The sequence below is a fragment of the Mesoplodon mirus genome (assembly GCF_964341445.2).
Source record: "Mesoplodon mirus genome assembly, chromosome: 8".
Lineage (NCBI taxonomy): Eukaryota > Metazoa > Chordata > Mammalia > Artiodactyla > Ziphiidae > Mesoplodon > Mesoplodon mirus.
This window is the reverse complement of record NC_138984.1, coordinates 35,679,937-35,700,271: the sequence shown is the minus strand read 5'-3', so window position 1 is coordinate 35,700,271 and position 20,335 is coordinate 35,679,937. Positions and strand designations below refer to the sequence as shown.

The 20,335-nt window shown below is 34.3% G+C and overlaps 1 protein-coding gene across 1 annotated transcript in view; it reads left to right on the top strand.

Moving 5' to 3' along the window:
* Positions 1-20,335, top strand: part of SGO2 (shugoshin 2) — a 47,050-nt gene that overhangs the window by 18,635 nt on the left and 8,080 nt on the right. The window contains exons 3-8 of the mRNA XM_082630500.1: positions 1,655-1,789; positions 3,911-4,086; positions 5,237-5,314; positions 6,025-6,110; positions 14,929-15,137; positions 16,828-20,019. Coding sequence (XP_082486626.1) covers positions 1,657-1,789; positions 3,911-4,086; positions 5,237-5,314; positions 6,025-6,110; positions 14,929-15,137; positions 16,828-20,019 — 3,874 coding nt within the window. The 5' untranslated portion in view covers positions 1,655-1,656. The remainder of the gene's footprint in view (positions 1-1,654; positions 1,790-3,910; positions 4,087-5,236; positions 5,315-6,024; positions 6,111-14,928; positions 15,138-16,827; positions 20,020-20,335) is intronic.

The window sequence follows — 20,335 nt, the reverse complement described above, 5'->3', positions numbered from 1 at the left end:
CGAGCAACTATTTACATAACATTTATATTGCATTTACAACGATTTACATTGTATTAGGTACTATAAGTAATCTAACTATGCAGAAGGATGTGCCCAGGTTATACGTAAATACTATGCCATTTTATATAACGGACCTGAGCATGGTGGATTTGGGTATCTGTGGGAATCCTGCAACTAGTACCCTGCAGATACCAAGGAATGACTGTACCTCAATCTCTGTGTGGTAAGTGACCCTGGAATGGGTACTCCCAATACAAGGGACCTGAAGCTGAAGAATGCCTCGCATATGTCAGGAGCAGTTAGATCTTGGTGGCCACTGTGGCTTGAGAGGAATGGACTAGGGGGGAGAGGAGGAGGAGTTTAAAGTTATAGAAATGGGAAGAAGAGCAGGTGGTGGAGAGTTTTAGATAGTATAGATTAATACACTGTAGTGAGGGCAGGAGTGGAAGTAGGGAGGTAAGAGGCTATTGAAATAATTCAGGTGAGACATGTTAGTGCCTTAGTCTAGGTTGGTAGCAGTGGAGATACTGAGAAGTCATCAGATTCTAAATGCATTGTGAAGGTAAATTGGGATGAGAGAGATTTTTGACTAGAGCAACTGGAAGGATGGAGTTGCTATTAACTGAAGTGGGGAAGGCTCCGAGTGAAGCAGGTTTGGGCAGGTTAAGTTTGATGTGCTATTTTAGTTATCCAAGTGGAATTGTGGAGTAGACAGCTATATGAATCCAGGGAAGTTCAGGAGAGAGATCCAGACAGGACATAAATTTTGGGGTTCTTGATTCTAGGTAGTATTTTAAGCCATGACTTAAATACATAAAATACACCAAAAGATTGAGGGTAGATAAAGAGAAGAAATCCAAGGAGAGAACTTATGGAAGAATCTGTAAAAGAGACTGGAAGGAAGCAGCTAGTTAGCTAGGGGAAAAAAAAACAACAACCACCCAGGAGTTTGGTGTTCTGGTAGCTGAGGAAATATCGTTTTTGAGGAGGAAAGAGAAATTAACCACATTAAATGCTGCTCTTAGATCAAGTTAGATGCGGACTGAGAACTGACCATTAGATTAGAAGTGTGGAGGTCATTAGAAACCTTGGCAAAAGCAGTTTTGTTGGAATTGAGTGAAAGCCTGAGTGAAATAGAGTTACAAAAAGATTGGAAACTGAGTATAGGCAATTTTTTAAAGGAGTTTTGCTGTAAAGGCTGCAGAGAAATGGAGTGTATGTCCGATGATGAAGTGGGAACAGTCCCCATAGGATTAGGTATATCTCTTCTGTGCATGTCTCTAAGGTTACACTTCTTACTTTGCATCACAATTGAGTCTGTGCCCACACTGGATGTGCATTCCATGACTGTGCATTCCTATACAGCTGTATCCTGTTTTTTGTCCCCAGTGCCTAGCCTAACTCCTGGCAGGCAGATATAATGATATAGGTTTGAACGAAAAAACAGTCATTTACCTTTTTAGGATTCCACTTTTAAAGCACTTTTGATTATATTCATACTTTCAGATTTTATATGAAGGGTTCTGCAAATACTTATGTACAAAGTATATTATTTAAGTCATGATTTACTTCTTAGAATGTATTTATCAGTTATCCTTTTTCCCTTTATTAATCAATACTATGATTTCCTGCTTTCTTTCTTTTTTTACTTCAGTGATGGAGTACCCAGTGATGGAAACTGGTTCACTTTTTACCTCAGGAATTAAAAGACATGTGAAAGAGAAAAGAATGTCAAAGGCTGCTAAGTTGAATGTTTCTCTTGCTTCAAAAATCAAAACAAAAATAATAAGTAAGTGTTACTAGTCTTAAAGTATACTCACATTTTTACTTTTTTCTGGAGAATTGATATAGTATTTGATACTTTTTCAAGTATAGAAAATGACTATTTTGTTAAATGAGACTTTCTCTATTCAATTCTTCCTGTCTCCTTCAACTCCTGTTGGGTGGTTATGATGATTTACTGTCAATGGTGACAGCTGAATTTTCAGCAGTGAGGCTGGGGTGGCCCAAGGCAGCTACCTCCTACACTGCAAAGAAAATACCAACGTGACATTTCTGAAAAAGAGCTGAAAAAAGTGACGGATTGTCCTTCTGACATGTTGCAGCATTTGGATGATGGGTAATCTAGAGGTGGTTGGCCCAGATTGTGTGCTGTAGTGGGTGATTTTATGTAACCAAAGCTCATCATGAGGGCACTGAGCTCTTTGGATATGGTGTTTCATGGACTCTGGAGCTAAGATGTAAGAAGGCAAAAAAAAAAAAAAAAAAAAAAAAAAAAGAAAGGGAAACGCCCCAAGATAAATTTTCATTACTTCTGAAAATTATCTCAATGATTCATTTCCATCTTAGCAGGATTGGGGGAGGTTTCCTGTTGATCAACACGTGTGAAAAGTAATTGTGCCTTGTGAAATAGCCCAACCTCCTGAGTATCTTTAAATCGTAATGTTGCTCCTACCTAGGTCTCTAGGACCATCTTTTGTATTAGACCACTTTCTATAGTGGCAGTTTCCTATTCTCTTTGGCAGGAGCATTGCACGCCCACTGCTATGAAGGAATACACTGAGTCTGAGGAGTGCAACAGGAAAATGTTATTAACCTTTAGCTTCTGGAAGTCCTAAACTGGTTCTAGTCTATTTCCACTTGATATGTCAAAGATGGCTGTCTGAATCTACTTTCTTTGTGCTAAAAATAAAGTACTTTTTGCACTCTGTTTTTTTCAGACGCCCAAGCTTTCCCTGAGTATTTAAAAAAAGAGTATTATAAACTATTACTACCATTACTATTACTATAGCTATTAATACTATTACATAAAAATATATATTACTATTATAAAACATATTACATATACTGTAACTTTAAATCCACGGGATGTGTTATTGAAAAGTGGCATGTAAATCAAAACTATGAAAATATAATTATGTTTTAGGTGTACTAAGGGAACACTTTATGTAAGGTGAGCGTTACCAAGGAATTCACAATTAAATTTCTTTTGCTAACAACAGGAAAGCATCCTGATTTAAATTATATTTACATAGTACTTGTAAAGAGAAGGGATCAAGTTTAGATTGCAATAGATGCCTAGAAATAAGAGGTAGGATATCTAAGGTGGAGGTAGAAGATCCCCCAGGGTTTAGATGATCTGTCCGACATTACAGTAAGTATGCTGCCTTTCTACTTGAGGTTTTGAAAAATGGACTTTGGGAACATTAATTCAGTTCTGGAGCCACAGAAACTGGCTCTAAAATTTTCACAGATTGGCTACCCTAATTTCTCTAGGACATCTTTAGTTAGAGCTGTGGGATCAGCTTCTCCATTTTACCTCCTAGTCAAAGGTAGGAAGGAAGGCAGAGCAACAAGTATCAAGATTTAGTTTTTGTGACTGATCTAATTATCTAGAATACTGTGTCTATATTAGAGTCCTCTTTTCTTTTTCTTTTTTTTTTTTTTTTTGCGGTACGCGGGCCTCTCACTGTTGTGGCCTCTCCCGTTGCGGGGCACAGGCTCCGGACGCGCAGGCTCAGCGGCCATGGCTCACGGGCCCAGCCGCTCCGCGGCATGTGGGATCTTCCCAGATCAGGGCTCAAACCCGTGTCCCCTGCATCGGCAGGCGGACTCTCAACCACTGCGCCACCAGGGAAGCCCTGTATTAGAGTCCTCTTAATCCTAACTCTGTATTCACAAACATTCTGCATCTCTCACAACTCTTATTCACCTTCTATCTAGCTTTTATTTCTTCAGCTCCAAACTCTGGGTACATTTTTTTCAAAATTCCATCTGTGTTGTCATGCTCTTCTTTTCTAACTTCAGCTAAAACTTACAAACTGAAATATGTTTTGTCCAAAGTAGTTTTATTAAGGAATATGAAAATGAATTAAGATGTTCAATATTAACTCTTACAATTTTTTTACAGACAATTCTTCTATTTTCAAAATTTCTTTAAAGCACAACAACAGGGCATTAGCTCAGGCTCTTAGCAGAGAGAAAGAGAATTCTCGAAGAGTTACAACTGAAAAGATGCTATTGCAAAAAGAAGTGGAAAAATTGAATTTTGAGAACACATTTCTTCGTCTAAAGCTAAATAATTTGGTATGGAAACTATATTGTGTTTGAATTCTAACACTGTATTATTTTAGAAGCTCTAAATGTTTTTCAAACCTGTAATTAATGTAAAAAAATTATTGAAAGAGTGTGCCATGTTAATGGACAAACTGTTAATGGGTAATAAAATAGGTGTCTTGAATCTACATTCTAAATGTGTACTTGTGGCTCTGCAAACTAATAATACCTTGATCAACATTTGATTGCTTATCATAAGCAAGACTTGATACATTAATTAATTTTTTTTTTTTTTTTTTTTTTTTTTGCGGTACGCGGGCCTCTCCCTGTTGTGGCCTCTCCCGTTGCGGAGCACAGGCTCCAGACGCGCAGGCTCAGCGGCCATGGCTCACGGGCCCAGCCGCTCCGCGGCATGTGGGATCCTCCCGGGCCGGGGCACAAACCCACGACCCCTGCATTGGCAGGCGGACTCTCAACCACTACGCCACCAGGGGAGCCCTACGTTAATATGTTTTAAGAAGATGGGCATAATTCCTCCAGTGAATTGAAAGGAGGGAAGTTCCCTGAGTGTTTGTATTCTCTCTTAATGGCAACATTCCACTGGCTACAAGCCAAATAGAATGAAGATTGTAGTCCTTGCTTTTCCTTCCAACTTCCAACTCTGTCCACAGCAGGGCAGTTAGAGACAGTGCTTAGCTAGGTTACAGCTACAGCTATAGCTCTAACTCCAAAATGAGTAGAAATTAATGTAAAATGGAAAAATGACTTACTCAACTTCTTGGAGGTTAAATTCCTGTGGCTGACAAACTGTGTTCAGTTGCCACATGATGTATTATTATTATGAGAAGATTAAAAACTGTAGGAAGGGACTTCCTTGGCCGTTCAGTGGCTAAGACATTGTGATTCCAATGCAGGGAGCTCGAGTTCGATCCCTGGTCAGGGAACTAAGATCCCACATACCGCGTGGTGCTGCCAAAAAAAAAAGTAGGAAAATTTATGATTGATAGCTCAAAAGCATTCAAAACGTCTGCATATGTGTCTGTGTCTGAACTATGCAGTGTAGCACCTTTTTAGCCTAATGTGATCTGTTATTTTTTAAGTCTTCTCAACTGATGGTATTTGTAAATGTATGGTATAATAAACTCCAAATCTTAGTTGATTAGAAGGCTCTTTATTTCAGAATAAGAAGCTTATAGAAATAGAAGCACTCATGAACAATAACTTGATAACTGCAATTGAAATGAGCACTCTTTCTGAGGTAAGTAGAACTTGTGTCTAAATAGTGTAATATTTTTAGCATTACTGAGGATAATTGAGATTAGTTAAGTAGCATCAAGGTTAGAGATGCATATCTTAAACTTTGTACCAAGGAATGGAGATAATATTAATTTTAATTGGCTAACGGCACATTATTATTTGATATAATTAGTTATTGAAATTTTTATATAAAAATTAGCTTTCGGTTAAAAGTAACACAGGATTAGACAGCTCATGGAACACAAGACAAAACAGACTCAAAAACATAAAAGATATTAGTAGAAAAGTCATATTTCAAATTAGGGAAGAATTTGTATTATTTTTAAAAAGATGTACACAATCGAAAAACTATTGAGGAAAAAAATAGAGGTAGATCCTAGATCCCCATGTTCTTCAAGGGTCAAATGTATATGTAGAAATATTGTATATGCATGAGTATAGACGTGTGTATTTATTCATAGGCATAGAATACGGTTTGGGAGGTTATATACCAAAATATTAGTAGTGATTATCTTTGTATAGCATGATTAACGATGAACTGTGTTTAACCTTATCATCACATTATTCTCATTAAACTATTGAAGGCTACACGTAAGAATTGTTCTATTACTGTTAGTATCCTTGTATAATTTGGTACTTTAATGACAAACATGATCTAATGAGATTAGAAATTTCATTCATTTTCATTTTCTTTGTCTTTTTCAAAAATAGTTCCATCAGAGTCCCTTTCTTCTGCCAAGTAGCAAGAAGAAACGGGTTAGTAAACAGTGCAAATTGATGCGTCTTCCATTTGCAAGGTAATTGCTTCAAAACGTGGTTAAATACTGACTGGTGCACTTTTACCTGAATTGGACTTCGAAAAGTTTTTATTTGGTTTGCTTCCTTGAAACAGAAAAACATTTAAAAATAAATAATGAAATACTTGTCAATATTGTACCAGTGAAAGAAATTGAAGATAAAATCTAATAGAATTCAGTTTTAAACTTTGAAATAATATTCAGCTTTCCCATAGTTTCTAGAGAAGAAAGAGGCACAGGTAGACCTTGAGTTACATAGGTTTGAATTACACTGTTTCAGAATACTTAGATTTTCATACAACATGATCTGTGTGTGTTATGCAATGTTCAGGTTTCATAAACCTGTAGTTTCCTGTTAAGGTAGAAATGAGATGGTTTGTGGTATCTTGCTACAGGTTGTATTTCCAGGGCTCCAAGGAAACTTACCCATCAATTCAATAACCAAGGTCATCTATAGAACCCTGCTACTCCTCAGTTCTTTCTTTTCCTCCAGGTCACCACTGGCCTCATGTTGTCTGCTGGGTAAATCTGATAACTATTTCTACCTTTATTATCTTGCATACTACTCAGACTTTAAAATAAACTTTCATCATTACTATTCTCCTGACCAAAATTCCCATTTCTTGATTAATTTGATTATAATCTTAGTAAATACCCTATTTCAAACCTATCACTTTTAAAGACAGTTGCTGAGGTCCAGAGAGGTAAAATGACTCATTGAATTAATAGCATTGATCAGAATTGTCTCTTTTAGACAGTATTCTTTCTGTTACATAAATTATAGGTTTAATGCATTTTTAAGTGTACAAAGTGCACTTATGTATTGAAGTGGTATCTGTACTATAGTAAAAAAGAATTCTTTTATCCACTTTGTCATTTTCTATTCATTCCAGTTTGTTCCATTGTTTTTTCTATTCTGTACTGGCGCCACATTGCACCTGTACATTTTAATTAATATAGTTTTAAAATAGTACATTTTGTTGTCTTGTAGGTGCTCAGTTCTTTTTCAAGAAAATCTTGGCTGTCATTATGCATGCATTATTTCATGTAAATGTATAAATCAAGTGTTAACTTGCCCTCCAGAAAATTTTATTTTGTTTTTTTAAGTAAACTTTTTTTTTTTTTTTTTGCGGTATGCGGGCCTCTCACTGTTGTGGCCTCTCCCGTTGCGGAGCAGGCTCTGGACGTGCAGCCTCAGCGGCCATGGCTCACGGGCCCAGCCGCTCTGCGGCATGTGGAATCTTCCCGGACCGGGGCACGAACCTGTGTCCCCTGCATCGGCAGGCAGGCTGTCAACCACTGTGCCACCAGAGAAGCCCATAAGTAAACTTTTGTTTGAAGTATAATGTACATTTTAGAAAAGTGCAAAAATCTTTAGAGAATGGTGAATTTTCACAGTGAACACTATATGGTATAGCCAATACCCAGACCAAGAAACAGGTTATTACCAGTACCTCAGATAGCCTTGTGCCCCTTGCCAGTCACTACTCATCACCCACCCAAGGATAAATATTATCCTGACTACTGACATTGTAGATTAATTAATTTTGCCTAGTTTTGAATTTCCTATAATGAAATCATACAGGATGTATGATTTTGGTCTCTGGCTTCTGTAACTCAACGTTGTGTTCATGAGATTTCATCCGTATTGTCCTATGTAGTTGTAGATCAGTCATTCTCATTGCTGTGTAGTATTCCACTGTATGATTATTCTATAATTTATCCATCCTTCTGTTATTAGTTTTTTTGCTAGGTTTGGTCTATTATAAATAATTCTACCTTGTATCTGCCTTTTGATTAATATATGTATACATTTCTGTTGGGTATATACTTAGGAGTAGAATTGCTGGGTTTACATGTATTTGGCTTTGGAAGGAACTGCTAAGCAGTTTTCTAAAGGGATTATGCCAGTTTTCCTTTCTAACAGCGATATATGAGAATTCCTGTTGTTATGTATCTCCAGCAACACTTGTTATTGTCTGTCTTTTTCATTTTAGCCATATGGGGTGTAGAGGTATTACGCTGAAGTTTTAACTTCCCGATACTTAATGAAGTTAGGCATCTGTTTATATGTTTATTTTCTTTCTAGCAGGTTATCTTTTTTTTTTTGGCAGATATGTAGGAGTTCTTTCTATACATTGTGTATAAATTCTTTGTGCATACAAATGTCTGTTACTCTGTGGCTTGCCTCTGTGCTCTCTTAATGGTATCTTTGGATGAACCCAATTTATATATCTATATCTATTTGTCCCCCTCCCTCTTATGGTTATGCTTTCTGTGTCTTTTAAGAAAGCCTTTACCAATTGCAAGGTCATGACGTGTTCTCCTATGTATGTTTTCTTTTAAAAGCTTTATTATTTTCCCTTTCATGTTTAGATCTTCAGTCTACCTAGAATTTTGGGTATGATGTGAGAGAAGAGTCATTTATTTTTTTAGTGTGGAAATCCTGTTGACCTTGAACCATTTATTGAAAAGACCATCCTTTCCCCATCTCATTGCAGTGTCATCTGTATAAAAAATCAAGTGACTGGATATGTATGGGTCTATTTCTGAACTCACTATTCCATTACATGAGTCTTTTTGTCAAAACCACTATCTTAATTACTAACTTTATAATAAGTCTCGATATTTGATAGTTTGAATCTCTATTTTAGTTACTTATGCTTTAAAAAAATATATTAATTGGCCATTCTTGGCCTTTTGCATTTCCATGTGAATTTTAGAATCAGCTTGTCAGTTTACATACACACACACCTGGAATTTTGATTGGGATTATGTAGAATATAGTTCAGTTTGGGGAAAATTGACAGTTTATAAAATTGAGTATTTCATCCATGACCATGGTATATCACTCTGTTTTTTAGATATTATGTATGTAGTTTCAGAGCTTTTAGAATACAGTTATTGCACATCTTACATTTATTCCTACTTATTTGATGTTTTTAGTGCTATTCTTGATAGTTTTCAAATTTTCTTTTTCTTTTTGATGATAGTATATAGAAATACAACTAATTTTTGAATATTAACCTTGTTTACATTGACATTGCTATTTTAATAGTTTGTCCATAGTTTTTTTAAAATCTTCTATTAATAGAATTTTATTATTTGTAAATAAGAACAGTTTTCCCTTCACCTGCCTCTCCAGTTTATAGGCCTTTTATCTTTTGTTTCTTACCTTGTTGGTCTGATTATTTCTTGTTCAGTAATGAATAAAAGTACTAACAGTGGGTATTCTTATTGTATTCCCATTATTTAACATGTTTTCTCTCAGGTTTTTATAGATTCTCCTTATCAGATTAAAGTAGTTCCATTGTACTCCTAGTTTGCTGAGAGTTTTTTCATCAATGGCTGTTGGATTTTATCAAATGCTTTTTCTGTCACTATTGAGAAGATAATATTTTTCTCTTTTTTTTCTATTAATGTAATGAATTTTTTGTATTTTTTCTACTAAGGTAATGAATTATAATTGATATTTTTAATGTTAAATCACTTACAATCCTGAAATGAATTGCTCCTGATGATATATCCCTTTGATATATATCACTAAATTTATTTTGCTAATCCTTTAAAGGATTTTTGCATATATTTTAATAATGAAGATGATGTATAATTTTCTTTTATTATAATATATTTTGTCAAGTTTTGATATTTATATTATGATGGTCACAGTAAGTGAATTGATAAATACCCCTCTTTCTATTTTCTGGAAGTATTTGTGTAAAAAATTTTTTTTTCTTTAAATATTTGGGAGAAGTTATCTGGACCTGAAGTTTTTTTGTGGAAACATTTTTGATAACATCCCATTTTAATAGATGTAAGAATATTCAGCTTTTCTATTTCTTCTTTTGTCAGGTTTGTTAATTTTTAAAAAGATTTGTCCATTTCATTTAAAATATCAAATTATTGGCATATAATCATTCAGAATAGCTTTAGTTACACGTTTAATGTCTGCTGTAGGGTACAGAATGATGTTCTCTTTCAATATTGGCTATTTGTTTTTTCTCACTTTTTTCTTGATTAGTTTTGCCCTAGAGATTTATCAGTGTTATCATCTTTGCAAAGATGAATCATCTTTGGGGTTATGTTGATCCTTCTTTTAGTAAATTTATTTTCTATTGCATTTATTCTGCTTCTTATTATCTCTTTTCTTTTTTAAATTTTATTGAAGTATAGTTGATTTACAGTGTTGTGTTTATCTTTTCAATTTAAAAGTTTTATTATTACTGTAATTATTTGTTTCTTAAAATGGTTTAGATTATTGTTTTTAAGCCTTTTAAAAAATATGAAGTTGTTGGGGCATAGCTGCCTACATTTAAGGCTATTTTTCTCCTTTAGCTACATCCCACTTTTTTTGATAAGCTGTATCCTTATTATCATTTATTTCAAAGTATTTATTACCTTCGGTTCAGACACATTGTTTGACTCATGGATCATTTACAAGATTATTTAATCTCCAAGTAGCTGGGTGTTTTCTTCTAATTACTTTTTCTTGGTTTCTAATTTAATTCCTTTGTGATTACAGAATATAGTTCAAGTGATTTTAGTCGTTTTAAATTTATTGAGACTTGCATTAGAACACAGCTTGGTCTAATTTGGTAAATATTTTTGGTACACATGGAAAGAATGTGTATTTTGTGGCTGTTGGATGCAGTATTTTTTATACATCAATCATGTCAGGTTTGCTGATTATATTGTTCAGACTTTCCATTATCCTTCCTGCTTCTCTTGTCTGTTTATCAGCTGTTGAGAGAAGTGCATTAAAGTCTACCACTGTGATTATGGATTTATCTATTTCTCCTTTTAGTTCTGTCAGTTTTCTGCTTTATATATTTTAAAGTTGTTACTAGATGCATATAAATTTAGGATTGATCTGTTTTCCTGATAAATTGTTTTATCAATATGAAATATTTCTGGAAATGATACTGCTTTAAAGTCTACTTGTCTGATATAACATTGCCATGGTATGTCCTTTTCTATACTTTCAAACTCTGTTATATTTAAAATGCATGTAGGTTTACCTTTTTTAAAAAAATGACTTTAATGTAATATCATCTCTTTTAATTAGAATAGCTGTTATGTTTACATTTAATATAATTCCTGAGAGAGTTGGATTTATATCTGCTATCTAGTTATTTTATATTTGAGCCACCTGTTTATGTTCCTTTTTTCTCTCCTTTCTTTACTTCATTTGAAATAAAATATTTTTCATAATTTAATTTTCCTTGTCTATTAAGTTCTCTTCCTTTATGATGACCCTAATGATAGTAACACTCATCCTTGATTTATTATACTCTAATACTGATTATTATATTAACATTCCTCAGTAATGCTATCACCTTCGAACACTTCAACTCGACATTCCTGTGTCCTGCCTTTATGTCATTATTATGTATTTTCATTCTGCATAAATTTTAATCCCACAAATTAACTACTTTCACTGTTTTGTGTAGTCAATATTCATTTCCAATTTCTTCATATTCCTTCCTGCATTTTTTAATTGTATGCTCCTTTTTAATTGTATTTTATTTTTTGTTTTTCCAGCTTTATTGAGGTAAAATTCACAAATAAGCTTCTTGCATTTTATTTCCTTCTGAGATAATTTTCCTTCTGCCTGAAGAAATCCTTTATTATTTAGTGCAGGTACTAGCAATGCATCCACTCAGCTTTTATTTTTCTGGAAACATATTTATATCACCTTCATTTTTAAAGATTATGTTTGCAATTATAAAACTTTAGGTTATTAAATTTTAGCAATTTAAAGGTATCATTTCATTGTCTTCTGTCTTTACTGTTGAAAAGTTGGCACCATTTCTGCAAGTTGAGGAAGTTCCTTTTTATTCTGGTTTGCTGAGAGTTTTAATAATGAATTTGTATTCAATTTTGTCAAATTTGTTTTTCTGTATCTGTGGAGAGAATCATAACTTTTCTCCTTTGTTCTGTTAATGTGACTTTGATTTTTTTAATGTTAAACCAACTTTACATTCCTAGAATAAATTCCACTTGGTCATGGTGTATAATAATGGATTATTATTGTTTTTATGGGTTGATGGATTTGATTTGCTAATAATTACTTAAAGAATTTTGTACTTATATTCATAAGGAATATTGGTCTATAATTTTCTTATTATATATTTGATAGGTTTTGATAATGGTTATGCTGGCTTTGTAAAATGAGATAAGAAGCATTCCCTCTTCCTCCATTTCCTGAAAAAAATTGTACAATTGTATTCCTTCCTTAAGTATTTGAGAGAATTCATAAGAGAAGTGGGTCTGGAGTTTTTAATTATTAATTTCATTTCTTAGATAGATATGGAGGGCTTTTCAGATCTTCTGTTCTTTGGAGGCCAACTTAGAAAATATTTGTCTTTTTAGAAAATTATCCATTTCATCTAGACAGTAAAGTTTGATCAAACTAGTTAAAGTATTGTCAATTTTATGGATCTCTTAAAAAAACTCAGCTTTTGGTTTCTTTGATTTTTTTTCCTCAATTTTTTTTCGGTTTCATATTTCTTTGGTGTCTGCACCTTATTATTTCCTTTTTTCTACTTATTTTTTAAAAATTGAGATATAGTTCACATAATATAAAATTTCTCATAATATGAAGTTTATTTTTTAAAGTATACAATGCAGTGGTTTTTAATATATTCACAAAGTTGTGCAACATTCACCACTCTCCAATTCAAGAATATTTTCATCATTCCAAAAAGAAAACTATATCCATTAGTAGTCATTTCTCATCTCTTCTTCCCCAGCCCCCAGCAACCACTAATCACTTTCTGTCTCTATAGATTGCCTATTTTGGACATTTCATATGAATGGAATCACACAATATGTCGCCTTTTGTGTCTGGCTTCTTTCACTTGGCATAACATTTTCAAGTTTCATCCATATTATAGCACATATTAGTATTTCATTCCTTTTAATGACTGGTTAATATTCTATGGTACGGATAAACTACGTTTTGTTTATCCATTTATCTGTTAATGAGCATTTGTGCTCTTTCCACTTTTAGGCTGTAAATGAGTAATGGTACTATGAATATCCATATAAAAGTTGTTGAGTGGACATATTTTTCACTTTCTTGGGTGTACCCTTACCAGTGGAATTTCTGGATCATATAACTCTATGTTTAACTTTTGGAAGAATTGGCAAACTGTTTTCCAAAGGTACTGTACTGTGTTACATTCCCACCAGCAAAGTATTAGGGTTCCAGTTTCTCCATATCCTCACTAACACTTGTTATTACCTACCCTTTTGATTATAGCCATCCTGGTGGATATGAAGTGGTATCTCACTGTGGTTTTGATTTGGATTTTTTGGGTGACTAATGATACTGAGCATGTTTTCATGTGCTTATTGGCCATTTATTTATTTGGATCATTCTCTGTTGATTATCTTTTTCTCTTGAGTTTGAATCATGTTTTTCTGTTGCTTCATATATTGAATAATATTGAATTGTACCCCCGACATTGTGACTCCTGTGTTGTAGAAAATCTGGATTCAGGTATATTCCTCCAACAAGTTTGATGTTTTATTTTAGTAGATAGTTACCTTATCTAAACTCAGTCTTGTTATTACTTCCCTGTGATGAACAACATATGAAATCTCATTTCAGTTCTATAATCCTCAGCTGGGCCGCTTGGAATCTTTCTCATATATGTGATTCAGGAATGAGCTAGAGATTTGGAGAGAGTTTATGCACAAAATTTGGGGCTTCCCTGTCTACTTTCCCTGTTATTTCTCCCATCACACACACTTTACAGCAGTTGTAGTTACCCTGAATTCTGACCTTGAACTAATAATAATAAGACTGGATTTCTAACTTCTACAAAATGTGGCACTGACTGAGGTTTGTAAACAGTGAGAAGCTCACCCTTTTTCTAAGTGCCAACCCCTCTTCTGTATCTAGTTGCTTTTTATTCACTCTCCAGTGACTTCGGGTAGTTGTTTTTTTAATATTTTGTCCAGAATTTATATTCATTATGTTTGATAAGGTTGATTCAATAGTAGCTATTTGGCCATTACCTGAAGCAGAACCTCTCCTCTGTAAAATAAACAATTTTTGCTAACCTGTTTCTTCAAGTGGTATAGACATTTCCTCCCAATGGCTATTCTACTAATAGGTGCCTTTAAATTTTTAACAAATATTTTCTAGTATTTATTTTTATCATTATCAAAAATTTTGAAATATCTATGATTTGTGCAGCATACAAAGCAAAATCTTTATCATTGGAGCATATTACTCTTTCTTCTTTGAATTCAAAAAGGTCATTTTTGTCTATTTCCATAGATTTCTTTTTCCCCCCATAGATTTAACTACTCTAGGAATATGGCTTTAGTTTACATGGATACCTTTTGGAAACATAGCAGACTTTATTACACACAAAACTTTACATACAAGTTGTACTTGTTTGAAACCAGAGGAAGAGTTTTGGCTTTTCCATAGAATTAATTACAGGAAAATTATAAATATTATAGACAAATATTTATAAGTATGTTTGAACTTTATTCATTTCATTAATATTATTGTCCTAATAGCTCAACCAGTGATTATACCATTTATCTCCTTTTGGAGTCACTGGAGTTAAGGGGATAAGAAGCATTCCTGTTTTACTCCTCTGTACTATTAGAAACTACCTATTTCCTACCTTCATTGAACACAAAATGGTATAATTGCCTTCACTGAACACAAAATGGTATCAGGGTGGGTTTGTGGTTGGATCTTAAATAAATGGGATATAGAAAGAACTATCCATGTAATTTTCTAAATAATTTTTGTAAAATACAAAATTCCTCATTCATTCTTACTTGCTCTTAGGGTACCATTAACTTCAAATGATGATGATGATGAAGATAAAGAGAAAATACAGTGTGACAATATCATGTCAAAGACATCACCTGATAGCCCCTCTTTGGTATCAACTCAGCATAACTTGGAATTGTTATTTCTTAAAGAAAATGATCCAAATGTTTGTGGTGTAAATGATTCAAAACACATTTCTTCTATTGTTGATATACTTCCCAAAGGTGAGATTTTTTTTTTTAATTCATTTTGAGTGTCAGTATTAAATAGTTAACATTCATTGGATTTTCTTCTTGGGAGCCATCATGTATAAACAGTTAATAAGTTAGACTTCTTATGTTACAGATTTCCTAACTTCTACTATTTAAAATTTCTGGTGAAAAAATTAGTTTAAAAGTATATATGCCAGGACTTCCCTGGTGGTACAGTGGTTAAGAATCTGCCTGCCAATGCAGGGGACATGGATTCAATCCCTGGTCCAGGAAGATGCCACATGCCATGGAGCAACTAAGCCCATGCACCACAACTCTGAGCCTGCGCTCTAGAGCCCGTGAGCCACAACTACTGAGCCCGTGTGCCACAGCTACTGAAGCCTGTGTGCCTAGAGCCTGTGCTCCACAGCAAGAGAAGCCACTGCAATGAGAAACCCATGCACCGCAATGAAGAGTAGCCCCCACTCGCCACAACTAGAGAAAGCCCACACGCAGCAACGAAGACCCAATGCAGCCAGAAAGAAGTAAATATGCCAACAAATGTCAGGTCTACAGTGGCCTAATACTACTACTCTGGAAACAGTATTTAGAAGTGAGCTGGCCTAAAGAGCTTTTCTTGGTATCTTAGCTTATGAATTGAAAGACATGATATATTATTTAGTTATATCTTCTCTTTTTCATAGATATAAAAATAGAGGTTCTAGATCCGTGTAGTGACTTTTTCAAGATCATAACCAATTGGTGATAAAGCAAGAACTTGAGCCTAGGTGATGGTTGAGCAAGAAAAAATGATGACACTTACATTTTAGTTATATGGTATTTTAAAATAATAATCCTGTGGTGTAGTCTGGTTTATATATTTGACATAGAATTTCAGATTGGGATATGGAACCATAACTATATTGAATTTGGAGTTTGAATTATTTTTCCTTTCTAAAAGGTATATGACTGTGTATATATAATTTTTATAAACTTTGATAGTAATCCTTATCAGAGTTATCACTGTTACTTGGGTTCATTTCCCAGACTCCTCTCACTTAGAAGCATACGTTAATGTTAATGGCTCTATTGTTGGCTATTCTCCACTCTACTGCTGAGGCCAAGGCAGAGTGAATTCCCAGTATATATTTTCTGTAGATAGAAATGTAAAATGTGACTTATGACTACTCCATTCAGTTCTGCTTTATTTATTTGTTAAATATTTATTTATTTATTATTTTTGGCTGTGTCGGGCCTTAGTTGTGGCATGCGGGATCTTCATTGCGACATGTGGGATCCTCTGCTGTGGCACGCGGGCTTCTCTCTAGTTGTGGCACACAGGCTCCAGAGCGCGTGGGCTGTGTAGTTGTGGCGTGTGGGCTCTGTAGTTGCAGCACGTGGGCTTTCTAGTTGTGGCCCACTTGCTCAGTAGTTGCAGCACGTGGGGTTAGTTGCTCCACGGCATGTGGGATCTTAGTTCTCTGACCAGGGCTTGAACTCTCATCCCCTGCATTGAAAGGCAGATTCTTAACCACTGGACCACCAGGGAAATCCCCTACTTTATTTTTTATCAACATAGATTCTTCATAATATTAGTATCTGAAGAGAACACATTGTCAGAAATCCTCTCTCTGAAACAGTTTGATTCCTAATCTCATTTGTTTAAAATAATAAATTCCTTGTTACTACTTATTTCTGAATTTTGTTTCCCTTTATTTTATAGAAAGCCATTCCCACTCAGACCAAAGTTCCAGGAGTTCTCTAATGAGTGAGATGAAAAATGCCCAGTCGATGAGCCACAGAGAAAAGTCATCTCCTAGTAATGTGACTAAAAGGAAAAAACATGTATCATCTTGGGAATCAAATAATCCTGCAGACACTCCCTGTGTAACAGATTTGGATCAACAACAGATTTCAAGTCCAATATTAAATTGGAATAATGAAATAAAAGATTGTACCAACGAAGCAAATATTAAAATGCAAAGAAACATAATGTGCCTTCCTGCCTCATCTGAGTCTGCAAGTGAACCTATTGCAGAGGGCATGAATCCAGTTCAGGGTACTGATGACTTTCAGTTGCAAAAAACTGTGTATGATGATGACATGGATTTAACTGCTAGTGAAGTAAGCAAAATTGTTACAGTTTCAACAGGCACTAAAAATAAAAGAGATAATAAAAAACCAAATGATTGTGGAATGAAAACTTTCAGAAAAGTGAAAGATCCAAGCTCTGAAAAAAAGAGAGAAAGATCAAAGAGACAATTTAAAAATAGTTCAGATGTGAATATTGAGGAAAAGATCAAAAATGGACTGGAAAGAAGATCTGTTGTCCTGGATGGCAAAGGGGATTCAGAAGAACCAAATTTTATTTTCAGTACTGAACAGCTGACTCAGTTGAACATGCTGAAGAAAATAACCCTTCATAATGGCTTTGATCAGGATGACAGACAAAGTACACAGTATAACAAAAAGAGGAGAAGAATTCATGTAACAGATGATCAAGAGGAAACATACTCTTTCTCCCAAAGTTCAGATAAATTCCAGCAGGACAGTAAATTTGATATGGGTCCAAGTTCTCTAGCTTATAAGAAAAGTAAGACTTCTAGACAGACATTTGTGATTCATACGTTAGAAAAAGATAACTTATTCCCAAACCAAAAGGTTAAAGAAACCACCTCTGAAAACCTAGGAGTCACAAGTGAATTTCAAACAGCTTATCTTTCCAACAAAGATAATGGAAAGTTATGTGATTATGAGACCCAAAATATGTTAGATTTGAAAAAGCATGTCACTGATATGCAACCCACTCAGCAAAATGAATCAAAAATAAATAAGAAGCTTAGGCAGAAAATAAATCGGAAGACAGAAATAATTTCTGAAATGAACCAAATACTTAGGGATAATGCCAGAGATGTGCAAGGCCCAGAAAAAGGTAACTTTTCCTTCCAAACCCGAGAGGATAAAGAAATCGTCTCTGGAAACCTAGAAGTTTCAAATGACTTTCAAAAATCTGGTCTTTCCACTAGCAATAATGGAAACCTGTGTGATTGTGAGACCCAGAATGTATTGGGTCTGCAAAAGCAGATCACTGACGTGTACCCTGTTCAGCAAAATGAATCAAAAATTAATAAGAATCTTAGGCAGAAAGTAAATAGGAAGACAGAAATAATTTCCAAAGTGAATCTTTTAGATAATAACAAAAGTGGGTATTGCCCAGAAAAGGGTAACTCTTTCTTCCTAACCCAGGATAAAGAACTTATCTCTGAAAACCTAGAAGGCACAAGTGAGTTTCACACACCTGCTCTTGCTTCCAAAGATAGTAGAAACCTATATGATTATGACACTCAAAATGTTTTGGGGGTGAAAAAGCATGTTTATGATACACAACCTGCTTGTCAAAATGAATCAAAAATAGATAAGAAGCTTAGGCAAAAGGTATGTCGGAAGACAGAAATCATTTCTGAAATCAACCAAATATATGAGAATGATGACAAAGGAATGCATGACCCAGAAAAAGGTAACTTATTTTCTCTAACCCAAAAAGATAAAGAAATCATCCCTGAAAACCTAGAAGATGCAAATGAGTTTCAGATAGCTGATCCTTCCCTCAGAGGTAATAGGAATCCATGTGATTATGAGACTCAAAACCTTTTAGGGGTGAAAAAGCATGCTACTGATACTGGGAAGCAAAATGAATCAAAAATAAATAAGAGTCTCAGGCAGAAAGTAAGTCGGAAGACAGAAATAATTTTGGAAATGAACCAAAAAAATGAATTTAACGACAAAGGTGTACATGACACAGTAAAAGGTGCCTTCTTTTCCCTAACCCCAAAGGATAAAGAAACCATTTCTGAAAACCTAGAAGTCACAAATGAATTTCAAACGATTTATCTTCCCACCAAAAATAATGGAAATTTATATAAGACCCAGAATACATTGGATTTGAAAAAGCATGTCACTGATAAGCAACCCGCTCAGCAGAATAAATCAAAAACAAATAAGAAGCTTAGGCAGAAAGTAAATCGGAAGACAGAAATAATTTCTGAAATGTACCAGATATATGAGGATAACGATAAAGATGTGCATGGCCAAGAAAGCTATACAAAAGATCTTAATTTTAAAATAAATAAATCTAAACAAAGACTTGAAGGCCAAGGTATTAGTGGATACTGTATGGAAATCAACAATAATGAAAAAGAAAATTGTGGTCAAATTTCAAATCCTTACAAACCAGTTAAAAAGCATGGGAAAGAATCATCAGGCAAGGCAAAGAACATTTTGGCAAAAGGTAACAATAAACCTATTTTGCACTTAACAGGTTCTTCACAGACGTCTGTCTCCTTAGAAGCAGGTTTAAAACACACTACTGATGAGACAGATTCTGACCCTGGAAACCAAATGGAACTACATAAGAATCCAAAGCAAAGCACTACAACTCTGAATAAAAAGAGAGATATCCCCTTCATGGAAGTGACAAAGGAAGGAGAGTGCCAGGTCAAAAAAGTAAATAAAATGACATCCAAATCAAAGAAAAGGAAGACCTTCGTAGATCCTTCTCCAGATAGTCATGAACTAATGGAGATAATATCTGACACCGTTCAGGGAATATCAGTTGAATCTGAATATGCTGTTAAGGAAAAGAATTTGGAAAATGAGGATATTGTCAAAATTAAGCCAGACTTTCACACAAAAATGTTGAAAACTTTATCTCAGATGAATTCACCTAACAGACAAGATTCTTCCTTTAACAGTATTCCTGAGGGTTCAAAACCTATGAGTATTTCTTCTAGTAAAAATCTGAAAGAAAATTTTGCTCTGGAGAGCTCACCCATCTTTCAAATAAGTGATGATGTGCATGAGAAGATGAAAAAGATGAAATTTAAAGTCAACCAGAGAACACAAAGATCAGAAATAGGTATGTCCATACCTGAAGTGATCAAGTTTTAAAATTCTATATATTTTTTCATTTAACCAGTAAAGCATTTCCTGTTACAACGGATTTTTATGGAATTTTAAAACAGTGTATAATTGTGTAGCCTGATCTGTAGAAGCAATATGGAGGAATTTAAAGAAAGTTTAATACTTTGAGAAGATAACAATGAGAGTGGCTTGGACATTTATACACTAAAAAATGTATTTGGCCTTTAGCACAAAGTAGTCTGATAATGGCATTAGGCAGATAATTTCCTTTTTCATATTTTTGAAGGAAATTGGGTGTTTTAAATGCATAT